The following is a 22454-nucleotide window of genomic DNA, read 5'->3' as shown; positions in this document are numbered from 1 at the left end:
TGTTGTTGTTGTTGTTGACTTGACTGATGATGGTTCGAAAAGGATGCTTTTTCAATTGCCTTTATATATCTTTTTGAGTCGAATTCTTGGATACCACCACAATGATCCATCATCATTCATTTGGGTGAACAACATGCTGTGGTTGTTTCACTTGAGGCTGTGCAATTCAATTCATCTCATTATGGACTGGCAGCAATTGGAATATGAGGTCCATCATTGTCGTTGTCGTAACGTTGGCGGGTATTCGGATCAAAGAATTGGGATCGGAATTTGACACTCGCACATGCACATCGTGGTGGGTGATGGTGGTGCAGCATAATTGTGGCTGTGCCCTGGAGCAAAATGTGTACATCAATGTGCTTCTGTTACTTGATTAGGCTAGTGCTGCATATGTAAAACAATTTGACAGTCTCAGCACCATAGCACAGACACAAATCACTTGCTTCCCCTGAATCCATATGCATGGAACAGCTACTTGCCACAATTGTTTGTATCATGACAAAGCTATGTGTTAAGAGCTACAATTTGTTGGATCTGATTGCCTCATGAACTTATCATATGATTATCATGGATGGATGCAAGCAATTGCAGTGGTGAGGAATCCTGGAATGTTGCTGTAATTATTTTCACGTCGTCAGCAGGATGCAGGATTGATGGATCACATCACATGAATACGATGGAAGATGATGATGATGGATTGTATGGCATTACTAGAGGGCCTGTACCTTCACAAAAGATGGTTTACAACCATGGGTGATACTGCAATACTCGAAACAAAAAACGCAGCAACTGATTGGAACCGTGAAAAAGACGTTATGACGGCATCAAAGGGCAGACAATAAACAAAATCATGCCACTTTCATCCCTTCGCACGAAGCTTTTGTAGCTGCACTGGTCATTTAGGCTTATTAACCATACTGTGGTTGACTTGATGGTTGGCTAACATAGGCAGACCTTGCTAAAGGGAATGGATTTACTGTCATGCATTTCTCCACCAATAGGATTGACCTTTCAAATGCTGCCACTCTTGTCTTTGTTATACAAACAAATCCCTCTGCATCTTTTGCTCTATTATAGTCATACTACTTTACATTAAACAAAGACCACTCTTCATATAGCATCACGCTTACAAACATAAAGGTGCCTGTATCTCCAAACTTTACAATGAAACGTGAGATTTTTATTAGAGCAATGTGCTCGGCTTGGCCAACAGCACCTTGTGTGCAAGTTTCGCGTTCAATGTCGCAAACAGCCCAAAAAATATTTTTTTGGTCGTCGAAGAAAGTTTCAAGAGGTCGACCCCCGGATCCAGTTTGGCTGGTAGCGACATTGCGAAATCTGGGATTGGCAAGCTTGATCGTGAAACTGGCACCCAAGGTGCTGTTGGCCAAGCCGAGCACATTGCTCTAATAAAAACCTCACGTTTCATTGTAAAGTTCGGAGATACAGGCACCTTTATGTTTGTAACGTGATGCTCTATGAAGAGTGGTCTTTGTTCATTGTCAAGTAGGTGGACCCTGGCAGAGCAAAAGATGCAGAGGGTCGTGTTGTGAAACACAGCTACGTTTGCATGAATGAAAGGGTAAATGTATAATTACTTTATGGATCATCTAGGAACAGGCATGTATTGCTAGCTAACGGCCACTTTAATCCAATCATCATTGTTGCGAGATCCACTGCATGGGAACGATGCCCCTGCTCTAGACATTCATTTCCATGATTAAAGTAGGTTGATCCGAGCTGATTTGGTTGAGCTACATCGAGCGTGCTTTATGTCCAGAGTGATGTAATCTCTCTTTGACCGCAGCTCAGTCAAATCAGCTCGGATCAACCTACTTTAATCATGGAAATGAATGTCTAGAGCAGGGGCATCGTTCCCATGCAGTGGATCTCGCAACAATGATGATTGGATTAAAGTGGCCGTTAGCTAGCAATACATGCCTGTTCCTAGATGATCCATAAAGTAATTATACATTTACCCTTTCATTCATGCAAACGTAGCTGTGTTTCACAACACGACCCTCTGCATCTTTTGCTCTGCCAGGGTCCACCTACTTGACAATGAACAAAGACCACTCTTCATATAGCATCACGCTCACAAACATAAAGGTGCCTGTATCTCCAAACTTTACAATGAAACGTGGGGTTTTGATTAGGGCAATGTGCTCGGCTTGGCCAACAGCACCTTGTGTGAAAGTTTCGCGTTCAATGTCGCAAACAGCCCAAAAAATATTTTTTTGGTCGTCGTCGAAAGAGGTTGAGCCCCGGATCCAGTTTGGCTAGTGGCGACATTGTGAAATCTGGGATTGCCCACGATGAACTTCATACTTTGACACAAGATTCCTTTGACCCCGACGAGCACGTTGATCTATTAAAGAGCCCACGTTTGATTGTAAAGTTTGGAGATACAGGCACCTTTATGTTTGTAAGCGTGATGCTATATGAGAAGTGGTCTTTGTTTAATGTAAAGTAGTATGACTATAATAGAGCAAAAGATGCAGAGGGCGTGTTTGCGTAACTTGAGTCATTCAGCACAGGCGATGCATGATTCTTGTACACTATTTAGGAATAGTTCAAGATGCCAGCTAATAACCTTAGTCCTCCCATTCACCTTTGTTACCCGATCCAATGCATACGAACGATTCTCCTGCTCCAGCCCAGCATGCCCATCATTCAACTTTCTTGATCCGATGAGATCTGACTGAAAAATGCTCAAACACAGAAACATCATCCAATATCAGAAGAATCAAATTGGTAAGTTATTTGTAGCCTGATACCTGATAGCCCATTCCTCCCATTCGCCATTGTTACCCAAAACAATGCATATGAACGATTGTTCTGCTCCAGCCCAGCATGCCCATCGTTCAACTTCCTTGATCCGAGGGGATTTGGGTGAGCAATGCACACACAAAGAAACATCATCCAACACAAAGTCTACTTAATTTCCAGCTCTTCCGCTCCCCACTTCTTGGCTCTTCCTCCCATTCTCAATTGCTCGTCCATTGAAGTGCTGCCACCATCTCTAAACGATTGTCCTGCTTCAACCCATCATGTCAAGCCTGCGATTGTCTTGATCCCAACGACTTCGACTGAATGGCAAGTCCATGGCGTGTGCACCCCTACCTACAACACCCACGTTCCTTGACTCTTCACCTTCTCTTGTGCACTCCTCGACGACAATCAAACGTAACAGCGTTCATCCAGCAGTTGCAAGCAGCAAGGTCGTTACTTCATTATCTCAAACAGTGCTCACAACCTTGTCACCTTGCTACAACACACGCTCTTGCACACTCCTTTTCCCGATCAAACGTAATAGCAGTCGTTGTCAACAAGGTCTTGTCTTTGTCTCAGACGACGTTCTCTACTTGCAATCTTTTTTACGTGAACAGCAGACAGCCGTTGTTTAGAAGCAGCTTTGTTTACGTGTAGCAACTTGCTTTGATACACATGGATTCCAATGGATGATGCCATATCACCTATCAACTATTCTGCGCCATACGAGCATTCTTCTCCTGATTGAGCAGCTATACACAATGACAAACGAAGTGGTTGACCCAACAGCCGGATGGAAAAGGAAGGATGCCAGCAAACGATTCTTTCTATCAACATGTTGGACTTGCAATGGTTATGAATGGATGGATGGATGCAGCCAAGCACTGTGATAGGTGACCCTGAAATGTCGCTAGCAGGAAGGATGGATCATGTTACGTGGTTATAGTTGAGGATGATGATGGATTGGATGGCATGGATCAGAAAGCTTCGATATTTGACGAAAGGCGGTTTGCTGCCATGGATGATATTGGGATATCGGAATCAAGGCACGCATAACAATTAGTTTGCAATCATGGTTGAAGATGCTTATGACGGCGGTAACCAAGGGATCCAATGATACAACAACGACACCCGCTGATTCTATGTGATCGACTTGGTTGGTTTGTGGAATGAAAGGGAGGAAGGATTTTCGAAGGTGGAGAGCGAGATTGGATCATCTACATCATTGTATCGAGATACCTTGTTCCTTTGTCACATTACATTCGTTGAAGCTTCCTTGTTCGTACGCTGATAGACGATAGGCAGTGGCATTTCTCAGCGGGCTGTATAGGTTTAAATAGACGCGCTTGTTTTCAAAGACAATAAACCCATAGTAATGGTACCCAACAATAATCCCTCGCACTTGATCGTAAAGTTGAGAGATATTGACGTCTTTATTTCTACTAAGCTTCAATCGTGATGCTATATGAAGGATGTCTTTGTGCATTGTGAAGCAGCTAAAGATGCAGAACGACGTCTTGTTTGTGCAGCTTAAGCCAAGAGTGTCGAATCTCTTTAGTCATGCCATTTTGATAGGCGTATCCAGATATATGAATGCTCTGTATTAGCATTTGGGCATTGAAGGTGTGGTATACCCTTTTGATCCAACATAGCTTGTTAAACAGTAATGGATCAACATGCACCGATATAGAAGGTGCAGTGGTACACGGCGTCGCTGTTAGCTGCACATCTCTCCGCATCGGCGTCGGCATGATAGCTTCGTGCCACAATAGGAGGTGTCAGTTTGCATGATTGTCATTGACAACACAATTTTACTTCCCCTTCTACTTGCCCACATGTACAAGAAAGAACGGCGTCTTTAGGCAGAGATTAGCCTGTAAAACGCGCGACGCGAAACGCGCTGAGTATAAAAGGAAATTGGACGAAAAAGCGCGAAAAAAGCACGTAAAAAAACCACGCTGGGATTGAAAAAATTTGCGCGTTTGAAAGAGCGCACTTTTTCTTTTAAAACAAAGCCCTTTTCCTCTGAGGCGCAGTATCCTCCTTTCTCTTGCCCGGTAAGTTTTCTATTGTTCATTCATCTCTTGGCACTATGTACTCATGTAAGTTTGTTATAGAACAAGTTGACTGGAGTGGCCTGTACAGGGGGTTTTTTTCCTTAGCCTTTGCCGCGTAACAAAGCGAGGTTTTTTCCCCCTTCTTCGTTACCCCTCCGCCTGAAAGTATTCATGTTGCGCTGGTCGTGTTCATGGATGCTCTTGGGTCGTAGCATGACTGGATGTAATCCGCTAAGCGTGTTCTGGTCATTGTTGCAGGAGTGGAGTATGTATATGCCTTGCTCCTTGTGAGGTTGGCATGAGAGTTCCTTTACCTCGCAGTTGACAGGGTGTAAGGTTACGCTAGCGCAACAGACGTGAAGCGGTTCCCCTTCTGCAATGAGGAAAGATGAGGTGTCGTCTGTTGGAGTGTTGCGTTATACCAGCAGTTCTGACCGCCGACCAAAATTATGAAAATGATAATAGTAGTAGTAGAAGGAGTCCCCCTTTCCCATATACGTAGTAATAGATCACCCACTTGCCCTTGTTTACTGTAATGGAGATAACATCCTCTTGTATGCTAATAAATCAAATCCCTCATTTGTTCTTATTACAATATACACGTTTATTGTTATCATTGCATGCATGTATCTACATGATCTATGTCTATCTTGGTAATCTTTGTAACCTATGGCGACAGCATGAATGGGACCATGGCAACCGATAAAGAAGTTGATGGGAACAGGTGTTAACGATCCTGTTGACACGATGAGCAAACGAGCATCCAACCTCACCTCACCTCTCGAACAAGAATGCTGACGTAGTTCTCAAGGACTCAAGAACAAGAAAAGTGAGGAATGGGAGTACACAATCAAGGTTGCAAGGATCTTACTGACATGGTGGAGGCACCGATCAGCAACACCTTTAGCTCGCGAATGTTGTCAAACGATGTAGTGATTGATGGGTCACTCATCCTGAAACTCAATGGAGGGATCACTTCATTTTTTCTTTCAAGGTCATCCCACTCCTCCTTATTGTATCACCACAAAAGCCGTATACTTCTTGCATATCCGATGAGCGGATCACTTTATTATTCCCATCTTCGAAGTTACATTGTGTGTTCCTCAACTCGACACAATGATGCAAATGATTCAATCTCGCTTTCTGATCACCCCCCCCACTTTCAATCCAGAAACCAACCAAGTGATCCACATATTTCCCACATGAGCCGATAGTACGATGTTGAATACAATTCTCATTCAATGGAGTAGTCGAAGAATAGTATATGGTAGTGTGGATGTTTATCAAGCATTATAATAAAGGAACAGCATTGAACATTGAGTGGGACACGGGTGAATTACATAGAGACGACAGGGGCAATTGTGCTATTGTAGTCTTGGGTTGCTGCCGTCATAATCATCCTTCATTCATGATTGCAAAATAGCTGCTGCATGCATTGAATCAAGTACTCCAGTATCATCCATGGCTGTACAACACCTTTCGCCAAAGATCTAAGCGCCTTTGTCAATTCCATCCAACCCATCATCATCCTCAGCAGTATCCATGTGAGATGATCCATCCTTCTTCCTGACGACGTGCCAAATAACCAAAGTGACATTCCAGGATTTCTCATCTCTGTACTAGACCCCATCCATCCATCATCACCAACATCGCTTCCGATGTGCTTCCTTTTCCATCGGTTGTTGGTCCATCTCTTCTTGATCACTTTCTATCGCAACTCAACCAGGTGAATATTGCTTGTATTGCTGTGTACGTGATAGATGATAAGGCACCCCATTCATTGCAATCGCATGCACCAAAGCAAGTTGCTGCAAGTCACTCGAGACGGTGGAGTAAAGACGTTGCTAATAGCAGCTGCTGTTGCGTTTGGTTGTGGGAGAGGAGTGTGTAAGCGCGTGTGTTGTAGTAGAGTGACAAGGTTGTGAATGTTGTTTGAAACAATGGAGTAAAGACCCTGCTAATAGCAACTGTTGCAATGAATGCTGTGCGTGCTAGAGAGCGTTGTTGTGTCAAGAGACTCGTGTGTTGTAGAAGGGTGGCAAGAAGGCTGCGTACACGCCATGAACGTGCCATTCAGACAAAGACAATCGGATCAGGGCGGTTGTAGGATTGACATGATGGGTTGAAGCAGGACAATCGTTCGTTGGTGGTAGTTGTATACTTGAATGGGCCAGCAATTGAGAATGGGAGGAAGAGGGAAGAAAGTGGAAGTGGAAGAAGTCGAAATTAAATAGGTCAGGCACTGCTCTACAAATCCATGTTCACTGGTACATCAAACCTTGATATTGAGATTGCCCTTCCAGAACCTGAAACCTTCACACAAGATGCTCCTGGGCATGCTGATCAACCTCTTTCTCATAAAGCCTCCACCCTTTATTATGAAATTACGAGAAACAAGTACCTGCATGCTTATCTATACTGTAAGCGTGATGGAGCTGCTTTCTGCTAATTGATTGTCGAGAGCGTTATGGTCAACATGATGAATTTAGTGAAATGACAAGCGGTGGTTACACACGCGTCGTTGATAGGTTGCTGCATAAATGGAAAATGATTACCTTTAGAAAGGTACGTACGTATGTAAACAACAGCCAACAAAGAAGATGCATCAAGGCATGTGTTAACAAATGGGCCTTGGATCTCGACCATATCCTAGTTATCCACGTACGTATGCTGTTGTCAGGTTACACGCTTACACAGCTTCAATTTAAATCAATCGTCCGCCAAGTGCAATGAATGAAATCAAGCATTTCACGCAAGCCACTCCCGGTTGGATACAACTAGCAACACTCATGAGGGATATCGGATTCTTCAATGTTTAGTATGGCGGCTTGAATAGGCTCATTTGAGACGCAATGACATATCACAGCCAGCCTGCAATATCAACAAACCATCGTACTACATTGGCTGCTGACAGCTTATTGGAGAAGTGAATGTAACACCAAGTTGTAAAACGGGGCACACAGCATGCAGGTCAACCATTATTCTCTCCCTCTTTCTTTTTCTCCCTCTCTCTCTCTCTCTCTGCTGAAGCAGTTTTCATGTTAAATTGAAACGTCATTGGATTTGTCGCTTATAATATACCAAGAACATCATGCCTGTTTCCATGGCAACCAAGCTATGTGCCACAACAGCACCCGAAATGGATCCTGTAGCAATCGAAAAAGATGGCAACGAGAAAAAACAACAAGAACAAGAATATGAAATGGAATACCGGAAACATGAATGGCCAAGTCTTTATAGCAACCCGGATTTTCTAGTTCTCTATGTCAGTGACGATGGCAATATGACGTTGATTCGACCGGCGGATACACTTGAGCACCGTAAAGCTATGGAGAAACAACAAGGCCATTATGCCTTATCACATCTATGGGGGAATGCAAAGGATTACCCCTATTGGGAGGTTGGTGACTTTATTCAAGATTGGGATGGTGCACCTGTTGAACCTATACCCATGCGGCCTGAAAAACGCAACACGTTGTTGGCTCTTCTCAAGGCCTATCCTGGATATTGGTGGATTGATGTACTGTGTGCACGCGTTGATACCCCGCTTGTGATCATGGGAAGCATCTATCGATCATGCAAGACCTGCTTTGCTCTGCTTGATTGCTCAATCGAAACCATCCATCGCCTTTCCAAAAGACATTTGCTGCCTACTAGAAACGATATCTTTACCACACTTTTGACGCTTTACAAGGCAATGCTCAAAGCCGCCAATGACGACCTTGATGAATCTTCAGCTTTCAATCTCGTTTCACCAGCAGCAGGGGCCTATTTGGAAAAGCTGATGTCCTATCAAGATGAAATACAAGCTATGCGTGATCTCTTGGGGTGCCGATGGTTCAGCCGTATTTGGACTTTGCAAGAGCTTGTGTTACCCACCAAGTTAGTTATCCTTACGGAGTCCTACCAAGACAATGAAGATGTTGACATTCACCAAGACCAAGCCGAGTTTGACATCATCAACGATGTCATAAATGTATTACAAATCGAGGAATTTGTGGATTACTTGGATGATGCTACACGTATGGTGTATGAGAGAGGTAAGAGTCTCAATAATGTGTGGCACACATGTCCTATCGCATTAACATTGATATATGGAATCACGTGATAGAGCATGTACCTATGGTCGAATGGTTGGCACAAAAGCGTGACTCATGCTTGGAAGGACCTTACATTTGCAGTGAGGACTTGACTATGGTGGCCCGATTGGATCAAATCCAAGACGTATTTGATAGTCTAGCAGGATCACCTAGGACATGCATGGATCCATTGGATTACGTCTATGGTATTCTTGGCCTACTCAATCTGAACATCCCGAGGTTAGATAATGCCGATCATCTATGGAGGACCTTTTTGTCCCAGCTCGAGGATCGCTTAGCGCAAATGGTCAATGATATCACTGCTGAGGATGTCCATGTCTCATTTACCTTGTCAGCATCGGCTCACGATATCAAGTTGAACGAAGCAAAGAACGTTTCAGAAGTTTACAACGGATTACTAACACTCGACTTTGATGAACGTGCCCTTGCTATAGTATTGAAAGATTCTGAAAAGAGAGGTATACTTACTATGATGGTATCTGCACACGCATACTAATCATGGTACATTCTTCTTTTATGCGTTTAATATAGCTCGGATGGCTCCTCACCCTGACAGTGTCGAGGATCTTGCTATCTCAAATGAATTATGTGATATCATTGATAGCTTGAGTGATGTTTTGACTAAGAAGGCTACTGTTGGATAAGCACGGCTGCGTATAGATATATAGTAGGCATCCCCTTTTTTACATAAATAAGCATGTTGTTCTTCTTTAGCATCTGTATTAGCAAGATAAATTAGGTAGCATTCCAATTTGCAGATATCACAGCCGGCGGTTGGATACTACAACAGTGTATGCATTGAAAAGCTCGGTGTGTGCTACAAAGTAGTTACGCTATAGCAGCTTGCTGATGGTGCTCAGCATTAAATTTACTCCACGGTGGCATGCAAGTGCTGTCAAATGAGGCAAGCAGCCAAAGTAAACTCCTGATATGGGAAAGAGCGCTTTTGGGACACCCGATGGAGTTTGTTTTTGTCGTACGATAGGTATGCTTCAATGGCTGAAGGCGTATAGTCAAAGGAACAATCGTTCAAAACCATGGCTTAGTATCCAGTGATAGTGGGATCTCTTCACATTATAGTCAACGTGATCGCTTACAAGGTTGACGATGATGATGATCATTTGTCGGGACAACGATAGGTTGCGTCATTTCTACCAGTATCATTTTGTGCAACGGCGCCGCTGTCGCTAAGCTGATGCTGAGCCACTGAAGCCTCACACATGGTTTAAGTTTTTGAGCACATGAGGGGAGGTCCCCTCAAGGACGTGTTTATTCGTCGTACAGTGCTACTACATTTTTACAACTGCACATGATAAATCTTGTGTAATGGCATCAAAGATAAAAATATAGCCTCTTTATATATAAAGACGGTCGATCCTTTTCTTTCTCCTTCCATAACAACAACACCATTCATTATGCAGCAAACAATGAAATATGCAAGCCTCCCGCAACCTCCAGCAGAGGAACATTCCGTTACGTTTCCTCGACTCAACGATGTCGTCTCGGTTGAAAATTGCTTTTATTATCTCTCATTGATGGAACGATTCCTCAAATACAAACGCACTTTGGGACCACAACTTGTCAAAGTCATGCTGGCTCGTGCCGAGATGCGCTATGCGCGTTGGTTGCGATACTTGAATGATGCTTCCAAAAGCAAATCCAATAATCCCAAAATTGCTCCACCGATTGGTATGTTTATTGGTAGTACACATCTACTACAACATCTTAGGCTAACATTACTACTTGGGAATATGAAAGATATTGGCTACATGTGGCATGCGCATATGCTAAGTCCTTTTCGATACTTTGAAGACCTTGCACGTAATAATCAGCTTGGTGTTTTCAAGAGCAACCTCCCATTGAAACTGATGGTATGTGACTTTTTTGCACCGTGACCATGGCGACGAGATGAATGAATGAATGACACATTGTTGCTATAATAGCACAGGAGTGGTTTGATGGAAGGTCCGAGTCCTCAGGCGCTTTCGGTTTGGAGACAAATATACGGTAACGATGAGCCGTATACGTTAACCCCCGACAATGTGTGTATCGGCAATGTCACTGTGGCATGCTGTTACTGTGACAAGGACATGTCATGCTCATGGTAAGTGGTGGTACAAATCAGCTCAGCAACAAGGTGACACAAGCTTATTGATCTTCATGCAGGGTCGAATACACCGAGTGGCGTTTTGATCCCAATGTCGGTATCCAATGTCATAGTTGCAAACGTGAAACCACCGTGTACAATGCTTCATTGAAAAAGCTTGCCATTGATCTGGAGAGGACATCGTGTCGATTAGCGTAAGTGGGAAATGGGATTGTCGTCATTGCCGGATTGGCTCATTGGAAGGTGCATTGGCAGTGGCACGATGCTCACACGACGTGGCAAATTGCGCTTGTTGGAGTATCCTGAAAACGAAGCCATGGCCAAGCTGGTTGAGATCGGCAACAAGAATTTCTATCATCCAGGGCTATTCGTTCCAGGCGAGTCGTTGGATGATTTGATCAGCAAGATCCACAGGTGTAGCAGAGAACGTTCTTTTGAAAAAGATTGGTTGGAGCATATCCCACGTAAGTCGTATACGTTGTGTACTGTAAGCAAGCTCTTACACATCATTTGCAGATATCATTGGCTGTATTCGAGGATGCTATCATGGGAATCCATCGCCTTTCTCCATTGACTTGATCCAAGCTGTCAGTCGCCAACATGAATTCAACCAAAAGGCCATCGAGGTGGTGAATTGGCAGATGCCATTTGGTATCGCACGGGGTATTCGACAATATTACAAGTTTTTGGGCTTGATGAAACGCTATCCTGGACAAACTTTGGTGCCAACGCTTGAAATTGGTAATGCAACATGGCGACTTTATATCATGGGATGATGCTAACGAATGACGTTTCGATACAAGATCTTGCATGGCATACACACATGTTGCATCCCCAAACATACAGAGCCTTCACCATAAAACGGGTACGACAATATGTCAATCACGACGACAATATCGATCCCGCCCAATTGGCCAAGTTTGCAGAAGGCACCAACATGTTGTGGAAGAACAACTACAAAGGGAAAAACTTGATCAACGACAACAAGGTTTGTGATTGCATGACACGCATATGGAAACAAAAGGCGTATCACTCATCCTGATTGCTCACCCAATAGAACGCAAATCAACCCATGGATACGGGCGTTCAAGAGAAAGGCTTCTTTAGCAAGATGCGAAGTGCAATGCTTGGTACCAACTTGGGCGATTTTGTGGATGGGAATCTTCCTGATGGGATCGTTCTTGTGACTCCAGGGTAGGTGCAGCATCAGCACAACATAAGGGGTTGTGAATTGATCAAAGTATGATACATGCATAGGCAAAAGGATATCCATCTTGATACAAGCTTTCACGATCGACGTAAGTTTTCAACATGTCGATTTAGGCATTCAGGGGTATTGACATTTGTACTTGTAGGGAAAGTGCGTGCTCTTTTACAAGTATTCCACAAATCAGGCGATGCACAAGCAGCCACATACAAAGCCATCGAAGACACTGGTTATGGTTACATTGGGTATGCATCGTCAATCAGCCTTTCAAAACATCATGCTCATGCCCTTATCATTAGTACCATCAACTGTGCATCTGCCAATGTTGGCATTGACCCATCGGCTAAGACGTAAGTAATGACGCAATGGCTTTATTGCTGATTATGAACCTTGTATTTACACGTCCTTTCATTTAGTACAAGTATGCATCTGATCAAATGGGTAGTGGTATGAATCCTCAAAAACTAATTCATGCCTTTCAATGCATTACAGACAAGTCCTCTCCACCTGCTGGAACGCAAGTTTTATGGACAAAAGGTAAGGTATACATAGACATTCTATTCGATGCACCATGGTAACCATGTTGTTATGGATTTTTTCAGACGTCGATTATTGGGCAACCAGGAGGTTTTGGGGTATGTAATCTTATGGTATGTGGACGCAGCAAGCCTTCAACTCATGCTTTGTGTGTATGGATGCATCTTGTAGACAAGGTTAAACGTTCCAATCTAAAGAAGAAGAAGTGTAACAGCTCTGACAAGAAGATCGATGGTGAAATTTTCTCAGGCCTTGGCGAGCTGATAGGAGACTTTGCCGCTAACGGTGGTTGTGGCGGTGGTGGATGCGCCACTGGAGGCTGTGGTAGCGCTGGTGCAGGCTGCAGTGGCGGTGCAGGAGGCGGTTGTGGTGGAGGAGGCGGTGGAGGTGGTTGTGGAGGAGGTGGAGGAGGTGGTGGCAGTAGTTAAGTGCTACCTACTCTATACCTCTCAATCATCATCATCCCATTCCATCCCATCACATACATATCATGCTTGTACAATAAACCCATTATGTATATAAATGTCATATTTTTTTCTCTTAATCTACTAATCACTTGATGCCTTCTTGTCGTGTACGTTTATTGCTTCTTGTCATACATACAAATGCCTTCATCATATCTCCGTTGCTATGCGAGCCAATTTAAGATGGCGTGTTTTGACAGCATCATCCTCCCAAGTGGATTGTGTAACAAAGGATCTCATTTTCTCAGGAGTCTTTCCGCTTTGTAATTCGGTTTCTTCTTTCACGTCCTTCTTTCTTCTTTGTTACCTCCTTTATCATCCTTCTTTATCCTAGAGACATCATAAACACACGCCAATGAAGCTATATCCCGGTATAGCAGAAAAGTACCCACGCATCCAGCACGTTGTTGAGCACCGGATGGAACAAAAAAAGACGACACCAAAATGGGAGCAAACGGTTACAGAAAAGTTAACGATGGTATATGCTGGGCCCAACCAAGTTGTATGGGAGTTCCCGGTAGAGCAAATACATTGCAATAGGTAAGGAGCTGTTGTTGGATAAAGGATAGGATGGCTCAACAACACGCTTTGATTTTAGAGACGGCGTGATGCAAAGTGGGTGTGTTGCTACGTTGGTCGATGTATGCAGCAACTTTGCAGTGTTTACGCACGATGGTAGGAAAGGTTCATGTACAGCATATGAGCCAACGATGATTGTTTATTGAAAACGTGGATACGTAGGAAAACATCAATGGAAGCACTTTGGCGTGTCGACCACTCTCAAGGTATCCTATTTACGCGGTCTCCAACCTAATCAAACAGCTCGCGTTGAATGTGATTTGGAACGTTTGGGCAGGCTGACAGCCAATATTGGGATAAGGATATATGATCAAGAGGGTGTACTATGTTATACGGGCAACCATGCCAAATTCTCGGTGGATTCACGTTATTAAAGAATTGTCCTTTTTTTCTATAATGTACATCTAAAGCTTGGGATTGGTACTAAACTTTGTATGGGAGCCTGCATAGCAGACACGTCCCCCTTCATCCAATACTTCGGTATACAGATTCGCCATATTCCTCCCGCAACGTTGTACACGGCATTCAAATCGTGCTGTTTGGCCTGCGTTCATGCCACGCATATAATTAGCATTGATATCAGTTGACACGCCCAATGACTTCCAATGCGATCGGCCTGTGTATGTCAAGAGAGCAAAGCTGCTGGCAATGTCAAGTATCGTTACCATGCATCCACCATGCATCTTGCCCATACTATACGTGTATCAACATTGTTGCTGTCAATGGTAAATTAAAAATGGAGGCTTACATACTGATTGCAATGTCGCTTTTCAATCCTAAACTCCCACACGACCTTGTTTGGCATCGCATCAATGAGCGTCATGTTGGAGAGAATACCACCATCCCAAAATGGACCATGGGTTTGTTCATAGGTATTCATGTGCTGGATATGATCTTTGAGCTGTGGATACTTGACAGCGACATCAGGGAGGATTTGCATTCCGACGATACCGCATGATGATGGGTCCAATGAACCCTGCGAGTTTGCAAAGAAAGGGATATTGCCAGTATTGTGATTCATATAAAAAGATATGAATGGGGGAGGGAAAGAAAGAGATCGTATTTTCCGCTGCACCATTATGTATGCATGACAAAGAAAAAGGGCTCTTTGTTTGTTTGTTGTTATTGACAAGTGTATCGATCTTTACAAAGAGCGGGGTTGTGTGCTTGTTGCTACACATTACAGCGTTCAATCTTATATTAGAACAATGCAATCCGGTCCCTCTCATCACCATTGAACGAACATAATAACCTCTCGACCATTCTACGATGTGTATTTACAGAAAAAAGGGGGGAACAAGAGAATAACTCTAAGGAGTACCATAATTACGTCTAGAAGGTGTTACTGATACACGTCGCCTAGATCGCTTGAAACGAGTTTCTCTTCGCAAGCGTCTATATAAAAAGAATGAATAAAAGAGCAGAACGATGATAACAAGGATGTATCCCACTTACCGCATGTTACGTTCTTGTGCAATCAACAACTTTTCGAGTTCTTCATTTGATAGTAATTCCATTTGAGGAGCCCAAGTTTCTGCACTTTCTATGCTTCGGAATCCCGTTGCCAAGGGCTCTGCCAATTCCTCCATCAATGACTATGGGTACATGTGTGTGAGCCATATGCCATCAAAAGTCCCATCCATCATGTCTACTTACTTCATCCACCCATTGTCGTTTGTGTCTATACAGTTGTTCGCGAATGGCGTGTGCAATGATACAAACGTATTCACCACCCAAACCAACCTCGGCTGCCAGCTGCCGACTAAAGATCTCGGGTGCATTGCCAGTAGTATTTTCCAGGTCCCATTCGAATCGATCGCGAAGGTTGATTTTGCCAATTTGAAGATCAAGCTAATAAATCAATCCATCCCTCTTAGCCATGTGATCCTTTTGAAGACAAGACAAGAAAAAAGAGATGGAATACATACATTGATGACGACGCGAATGCTATCGGGTGGTAGTTCGACCTCGTGTATTGCTTCAAAATCGACGACTTGGTTCCTTATAGATTCTGCAATCAAGGGGACAAATCGAGCCACCGATAATTCCAAATCTTCACAAAGAATCTCTGCAAACTTTTCAGGTGTCAAGAATTGCTCTACATTATGTGTGTGTGTGTGTTAGTGACCGTATTGATTTTCCTCCTCTTTTGTCATCCTTTACCATTCATGTTCCACAAAAAGACATCACGTAACTTGACATCATCCAAATCAATATCCAATCGAATAGGCACCAAAACTTCCTCCATGGTGGAAGCTCTATCGATCTCATGTTGTGGTGGATAGATATGATTCCTTTTCCGAATGATTCTACGCATGTCCACATGTTGAGCGACGGCGCCAGGAGGAGCACCTGACGAGGGTGTGGGTGTGCCTCGATTGATAGCAGATGCTTGTGCTTGTGCTTGTGCTTGAGCTGCTGCTGCTGCTGTAGCGGATCGTGTTGCTCGTACTGCAGGTGGATTATTCATCGATGCACTGCCACCACCAGCAGCAGCACTGGCTCCATCATCTGAATCATCTGCATATTCATCGAAATCATCTTCGGATTCAAAACGCGACTTGCGAGCAGCAAGGTAACTGGTTGGTAACAAGAGAGCATTTTCTTGTGAATGCTTTAGTCGCGTTGGATACGTCGAGTAAAGCCCTTGGATATGAGGTGGTAACCGCTGTATCATGTTTTGTGGCATCGGTGGCTGTTGTTGCATGGCAGGTGGAGGGACAAACATGCCGTGGGGTTGCGATGGTGGTGTAGGGATAGGAACGCGTCCCGATGGCGATGGTTGTATGGGATAAGGGTATGGAAAAGAAAGCATAGGTTGTTGAGGTGGTTGTTGCTGTTGCTGCTGTTGCTGTTGCATATATGGAAGGATCGGTGGATGTTGTTGTGGATGCGGTTGGATGGGAGTTGGCATTAATGGCTGTGTTCCATTGGGCATGGCCATGTTGTTTTTCCTTCTTGTGATTATAAGAGAAGAAGTTTATCGGCGAAAAATGGTACACAGCTTTGGAAAAAGAAGACACACACACACACCACACACCACACACACCGGAGTTGCCTTTTCTCCTCTCTCTCTCTCTCTCTCTACTTGGACCCACCCACTCGTTACTCCTCCTTCTCCTCCTCCACCACTTGACACACGACTTGCTCGATCTCACCATGAAACGCACCACCTCTCACAATCAAGACCACAATCAAGGCACTGCAAGGTAGGGATTCTTCCCACCATGGGCCAACTACGCGTGTGTCAACGTTTGTTTCAAATACACGGACTAAAGCTTTTCCGCAGTGATAGCTCGTTGGATGATCGACTTTATGCCAATGTGGTGGATGGTGTCGTTGCCCCGGGTATCAATTTACAACAGGTATTGATGGATCAAGGGGGATAGGATAAGAAAGCGTATTGATCATGCAAATTAGCTTGTATCACTGGATGATCTTGAATCCAATCATCCCCAGGAACGGATACAGGTTTGTGTGTTTATCCACGTGGGGTGGGTTGCATTGTTATTCATGCTTCCTATCTCTCTCACTTCTAGTGCCTCCGCCGTATAGCAAGATTTATGCTCCTTTATTCATGTGATCAACGACAACAAGTGCTTGAAACTCTCTTTCCATTGTTACGCAAAGAAAAAGAACATGATATCCAGGCAAGTGTGTATGGTACTACTACAAGCAAAAGGTCACGATGTTAACTTTTGGATAGGTGTTGATCATACGTATTCTCGACGAGTTTTCTTCTTCTCCTCAAGTCAATGGATCGACCTTATTTAGAGCATTGGTGTTTGAGGTAAGTCTTGGATGAGATCCATCATCATCATCTCACAGAACATGTTAGCTCGATACCACCTCCACCAAAGTCAAATGCCAACTCTATAACACAATCAGTCGTATGCTCAAGGTAAATTGATACATCATACAAATGAGATGGAGAATTTTAACTTGGTATTTAGTCAAGGCGGTTTAATCAAGGACAAGCCAACATGGAAGCCATGGATACATTATACAAGCACGTGATTGCCGACTTATCCGATCCACACTATCGAGTACGCGCTGTATGCTTGCGAGTCTTTTCACTCTTCCCCTTCATATTCAACACCATCCAAAACCGACCACCTTTGGCCAATGATATCAATGTACAAAAGGTCATTGGTAAATATGTACGAGATGATGAGCCACGGGTACGCAAGGTAAGATCCACACGAATTTTGGGATATGAGGCAAAGTGAATTGAGTTCTCTCTCTCTTTTATTGTAGAACGCGTTGGATGCGTTGGTGGATATGCAATTACGGGGTACATCTCTTGATGCTTCATTGTATCCATTGGGAGTCACGTCTTTGAGGGATGATTATGAGGAAGTACGATTGGCGGCATTGAATTTGGTTTGGTAAGTAATGAATGCACGCAAATCGTTCAACTGAATGAGACTCAAGGTATTTATATACATAGGGTGTTGAGCATGTTGAAGCCCGAGATGCCGCTCCCTTTGCCACATCATGGACCTAATGAAACTGTACGGCTTATTGATGATGCTTTTGTGCGGATATGCGACTTGATGAACGACGTATCGGTGACAGTACGAGTGAACGCCGGTGGATCCATGGCGTCGTATCAAGACGTGAGCCCAGATACCCTTGCACAAACATTCAGCAAACAAATCATGTCACGTTTACGACAACGAAGAGTACCCAAGAAACGACATGGCGTAAGTGGATTAGGAAAAAAAAGGGATCTCGCGGATGATAACAATGTTATTAGCTTGTACCTGTAGCAGAAGGCGATGTGGATGTCGGCTCGGATGAATTTCGATTGCTTGATTCAGGGGCATGTGGTGCTTTTATTCATGGATTGGAGGACGAGTTTCAGCAAGTGCGTAATGCATCCATAGGTAAATGAATCTATACAACCCAACCAAAACACATCACTCATGTTTGAATATAGATAGCATTGGTGAGCTGTGCATGTACAATGAACATCTTATTGACAAAGCGGTCGAGGCTCTTGTTGGTACGTATTCAACCACACACATGAGGTAAAATATATATTTATAGATGGATATTAGATATGTTCAATGATGAGATTGGTGATGTGCGTATCAACGCTATCCACACTTTGCGAAAGATCGGCACACGATGGTACCTGGAGCTCAACGAGGAGGATTTGGAAATTGTTGCAAGCACATTGGAAGATGCACATGCTGGCACAAGACACGCGACGCATGATTTGATGGGGTAGGTAAGATATACGTTCGCATCACTTTTACACTAACACGGCGACATAGGGTTGCTCGACTTAATGCCCCTGCTTCACTGCTGGCACTGCTGGACGCATTCAAAGCCAACATTGGTCGTTATCCAGAAGATCTCATGTCCATTTATCATGCAACAGCTCAGATAGGAAAGAGGCACGCTGATTTTGTCGGTAAGTTGAATCGATGCATGCATAACCAATGACTCACTGCCGAGGATAGTTGGGTATATCATTGAACTATTGAGGCTCGATCCACAGTACATGACACGTGATCCAAATGCTGAAGATCCTACATGTAAGCTATCATTCATGCGAGACACTTTTTTCTTCTCTTAACACAAATCTTTCAGATACCATGAACGTCATTTTGATTGCCAATGCGTGTACGGTGATTTCGGATATCCTTGCCAAATTACCTGCATTTGTTTTTCAACATTTCAGTTATTACAAGATCAAGTACCCTGATTGTATCCCTGATTTACAGGTATCACCATGCCCTTTTGATTACGCATATATGGTTTACTCATGTTGGTATGTAGAGTCTTTATGCTTCGGCCCCAGAAAAGGTGAAAAAGGAACTTGGCGATGTACCATCCACACCCTTGAAAACAGGCAAGTGATGATGGGGGGGATATGACGAAATGAGTCAAGGATTAATGGGTGTGACTGATAGTGGATACCATGGATATTGAGGAGGATCAGGATCGAAAATCATACCTCGCGGTGACAATGAGCATGCTTGCACGACTTGAACAACACATACAACAGCAACGCTATGCAGACGCTGATGTTGTGGTGACCGATGCCATCAAGTAAGGTGTCTCTCTCTCGCAGCCTACCTATTGAAAGCCCATGATTAATGATATGTGGTATAGGAGCTTCCAATATTTGACAAGTATACAGTCGACAAGCACAAATGAGATCCAGGACGAAGCACAGCTAGCTATTGCCTATTTGGAATGCTACCATCAAGTCTTAAAAGTAAGGAGGATGAGGATGAGGAGGAGCTCTTGGGTGATAAGGCTCACAATGCATTAGATTAAAACAAGCTATGGATCACCTTCCTTTGGCGTCTCGGGACAATTATTAGCAGCAGCACTTTTACGGCGATCGTACCTCATGCAACACACATTCCTAGGTCTTTCGACATGGAATACCCAAGTGGCTGTCTATTTTCGTATCCTAAGCAATCTCATTTGGATTTTCAGCATTTTCAAGGAAGCATCCAGGCAAGTAGGAAAGCGAATGTGGCTTTCAATTACTCATGCCAACCCCGCTTTGAATAGATTCAAGGAAAAGTCTATAGAGCTGCAAAGTCTTTTCGCTGCATTTATTCGACGCATTGACGACGTTAGAAGGTAAGCATATGACTTTTTATCCTTGGGGATTTTAACAGTGAGTGCCTTTAGATACTTTGATGATGAAAGTTGGGTGAAATTCCAAATTGAGCAACTACGATCCATGCTGGTGGATGCACAAGAATCACTCAGCCCATCGATTGTTTACGAGTTGTATAAATCCATCAAGGTATGTAGTAGTATAGAAAGCAGCGGGAGTAACAATAGCTCTAATCATAAAGTTCCAATAGGGGTACGTGCCGATGATGATCGATCTCGATAATAGCACCAAGTATATGCACGCTGTCATCACATCGCCTATACCCAATCCGGATAAGCCATTCAAATATCCGGCAGCATTTCCAGGCAAGATTGAATTTGAAGCCGACTTGTATAATTCACGCGACGTGCATGATATTGGAATTGAGGTAAGCTTACCATTAGCAAGATCAACAACAACAACACTCACTCACTCACTCACTCACTCACTCACTCAATTTCCTAGGTGGTGCTCCCTGATCAATCATCAAGGATATTTTGGCCAACGCATAAAGATTTCACCCCCATTACACCGTACTGCTACAAGTTGCAAACAGAATTACATATACCGGAAACCAATATTTGGACAGGTAAATGAATGGCAACAAAGGGTGTGATCTTGAGCTGACTCTTTGTACTAGAACCAGGAAGCATGATTTTGCGTATGGTGCGTTCTTTTACTCCTGATTTACCAGAATTGGATTTATACATTCTCAATTATCCAAATGCCGGAGCCAGTGGTGCTATTGACCTGAAGGATCGTACGGCATCGGTTGTGATTAGCAAAGAAATCCAATACACCTTATGGCCTTATTATCTCCATAATCGACCCCCAATAAGATAAATGAAAATCTTATTTCTTTTTCTTTGCTTTACTACTATTACTACTTGATTTGTGATGATGATCATTGGTGTTATCGTGAGGAATATAGCCACAATCATCTAATGCGTTCCTTGCACAATTGTTGATATCTTTGAATCGATCGGCTCCCAATAAAATGCCACCAAACCATCGACTGACCACCACGAGGACGTTTTTAACGTCAAGAATTTGCAACAAATGCAATAGTCGACCTGATGTAAATGTAAGATATGAGGGAGGGTCCATTCACACACACACACACACACATGTTGCTACTTACCGCCAGCAGCCGTCTCACCATCGTCATCATTGTCCTGTAACATGTGCCCATCCGGTTGAACGATACGGTATGCGCTGATGTTGTGTGTAGCTTTGGCGATCTTTTTGTTTTCTAAAAGCTTGCTTATAACAGCATGGACTTCTGCTTGACTATGGACTTCTGCGACATGGGCCACAAAGACCGAGCGACGATCCACAAGAGGTTCCATGCTGGAATAAATGGGGGGTACAGGGACGTCTTGAAGGTTGTGTGATTTCATTCTATTGATCAATTCATCTTCTTCATGGTTGTTGTGTCTTGTCCCTGGTGGTAATTCCTCGTCGTCGTTCTTTCCATTGGCGGATGAAGATGGTGTTGATGATGATGGTGGTGGTGGTGGTTGAGGTGGAGCGATACTCTTTTCAACATGGGCTTCGAGATAATCACGTAACCAGCTGATCCATTCAAATAAAACCACTTGTCTTGGTGAAAAGAGTTGTGCAAACTCGCGGTCGATCGTTTCAATCATGGATGCATCCACACGGTGTGTACCACAATACACCGACGTCACTTCATAGACAGGCGGGTCTTGGCTTGGGTATGTTTCTGGTAAAAAGAAGCGCACTACCAGGATACGAGGGGATAACGTAGCCGTCGCCTCTTCCTCATCGTCCAAGTTGATGGTCACATTGTAGCCATGCGGGGCATTCGGATCGGATTGAATACAATGCTCGCCGTAAATAGCTTGAAGAGCCAAGATCTCCTCCTCTTGCAATTCTCGATTGTCGTCTGCCATTGAAAAAAGATAGAAAAGAGAGAGCTGTTTTAATCATTCAATCACACACTCGCGCGCGCGCGCTCTTGTCGCTCGGTGCGTGCGCAT

The 22454-nt window shown here is 43.7% G+C and overlaps 7 protein-coding genes across 7 annotated transcripts; 4 read left to right on the top strand and 3 right to left on the bottom strand.

Annotated features, from left to right (window-relative positions):
• Window positions 1-7920: 7920 nt before the first annotated feature.
• O0I10_002753 (uncharacterized protein) lies at window positions 7921-9573 on the top strand (the record flags this gene model as incomplete). The annotated part of the gene is made up of 3 exons (XM_058482833.1): window positions 7921-8869; window positions 8941-9387; window positions 9461-9573. The coding sequence occupies 3 exons, from the start codon at window positions 7921-7923 to the stop codon at window positions 9571-9573; spliced, it is 1509 nt and encodes a 502-aa protein (XP_058346400.1).
• Window positions 9574-10356: 783 nt separating this feature from the next.
• Window positions 10357-13208, top strand: O0I10_002752 (uncharacterized protein; the record flags this gene model as incomplete). The annotated part of the gene is made up of 15 exons (XM_058482832.1): window positions 10357-10618; window positions 10688-10800; window positions 10873-11033; window positions 11096-11230; window positions 11292-11500; window positions 11553-11777; window positions 11840-12024; window positions 12094-12230; window positions 12294-12334; window positions 12392-12488; window positions 12543-12593; window positions 12660-12664; window positions 12736-12780; window positions 12846-12878; window positions 12952-13208. 15 exons carry the CDS (start codon window positions 10357-10359, stop codon window positions 13206-13208), a joined length of 1956 nt encoding a protein of 651 aa, XP_058346399.1.
• A 391-nt stretch (window positions 13209-13599) lies between these two features.
• Window positions 13600-14197, top strand: O0I10_002751 (uncharacterized protein; the record flags this gene model as incomplete). The annotated part of the gene is made up of 3 exons (XM_058482831.1): window positions 13600-13784; window positions 13843-13919; window positions 13986-14197. 3 exons carry the CDS (start codon window positions 13600-13602, stop codon window positions 14195-14197), a joined length of 474 nt encoding a protein of 157 aa, XP_058346398.1.
• A 30-nt stretch (window positions 14198-14227) lies between these two features.
• Window positions 14228-14763, bottom strand: O0I10_002750 (uncharacterized protein; the record flags this gene model as incomplete). The annotated part of the gene is made up of 2 exons (XM_058482830.1): window positions 14228-14516; window positions 14576-14763. 2 exons carry the CDS (start codon window positions 14761-14763, stop codon window positions 14228-14230), a joined length of 477 nt encoding a protein of 158 aa, XP_058346397.1.
• A 370-nt stretch (window positions 14764-15133) lies between these two features.
• Window positions 15134-16767, bottom strand: O0I10_002749 (uncharacterized protein; the record flags this gene model as incomplete). Its single annotated transcript, XM_058482829.1, has 5 exons — window positions 15134-15218; window positions 15279-15418; window positions 15480-15674; window positions 15752-15921; window positions 15987-16767. The coding sequence occupies 5 exons, from the start codon at window positions 16765-16767 to the stop codon at window positions 15134-15136; spliced, it is 1371 nt and encodes a 456-aa protein (XP_058346396.1).
• Window positions 16768-16982: 215 nt separating this feature from the next.
• On the top strand, window positions 16983-21294 carry O0I10_002748 (uncharacterized protein; the record flags this gene model as incomplete). Its single annotated transcript, XM_058482828.1, has 24 exons — window positions 16983-17032; window positions 17113-17188; window positions 17244-17294; window positions 17363-17473; window positions 17530-17613; window positions 17662-17724; window positions 17777-18013; window positions 18081-18211; window positions 18274-18529; window positions 18583-18712; window positions 18766-18831; window positions 18887-19055; window positions 19106-19245; window positions 19295-19369; window positions 19425-19558; window positions 19614-19686; window positions 19748-19886; window positions 19950-20055; window positions 20113-20303; window positions 20361-20432; window positions 20484-20601; window positions 20663-20839; window positions 20917-21040; window positions 21092-21294. The coding sequence occupies 24 exons, from the start codon at window positions 16983-16985 to the stop codon at window positions 21292-21294; spliced, it is 2976 nt and encodes a 991-aa protein (XP_058346395.1).
• Window positions 21295-21303: 9 nt separating this feature from the next.
• O0I10_002747 (uncharacterized protein) lies at window positions 21304-22367 on the bottom strand (the record flags this gene model as incomplete). Its single annotated transcript, XM_058482827.1, has 2 exons — window positions 21304-21524; window positions 21593-22367. The coding sequence occupies 2 exons, from the start codon at window positions 22365-22367 to the stop codon at window positions 21304-21306; spliced, it is 996 nt and encodes a 331-aa protein (XP_058346394.1).
• Window positions 22368-22454: the final 87 nt, after the last annotated feature.

This window comes from Lichtheimia ornata (assembly GCF_029851405.1).
Source record: "Lichtheimia ornata isolate CBS 291.66 chromosome Unknown scaffold00008, whole genome shotgun sequence".
Taxonomy (NCBI): Eukaryota; Fungi; Mucoromycota; class Mucoromycetes; order Mucorales; family Lichtheimiaceae; genus Lichtheimia; species Lichtheimia ornata.
Note: the sequence above shows the minus strand (reverse complement) of the source record. Positions and strands in the feature narration are given on the sequence as shown.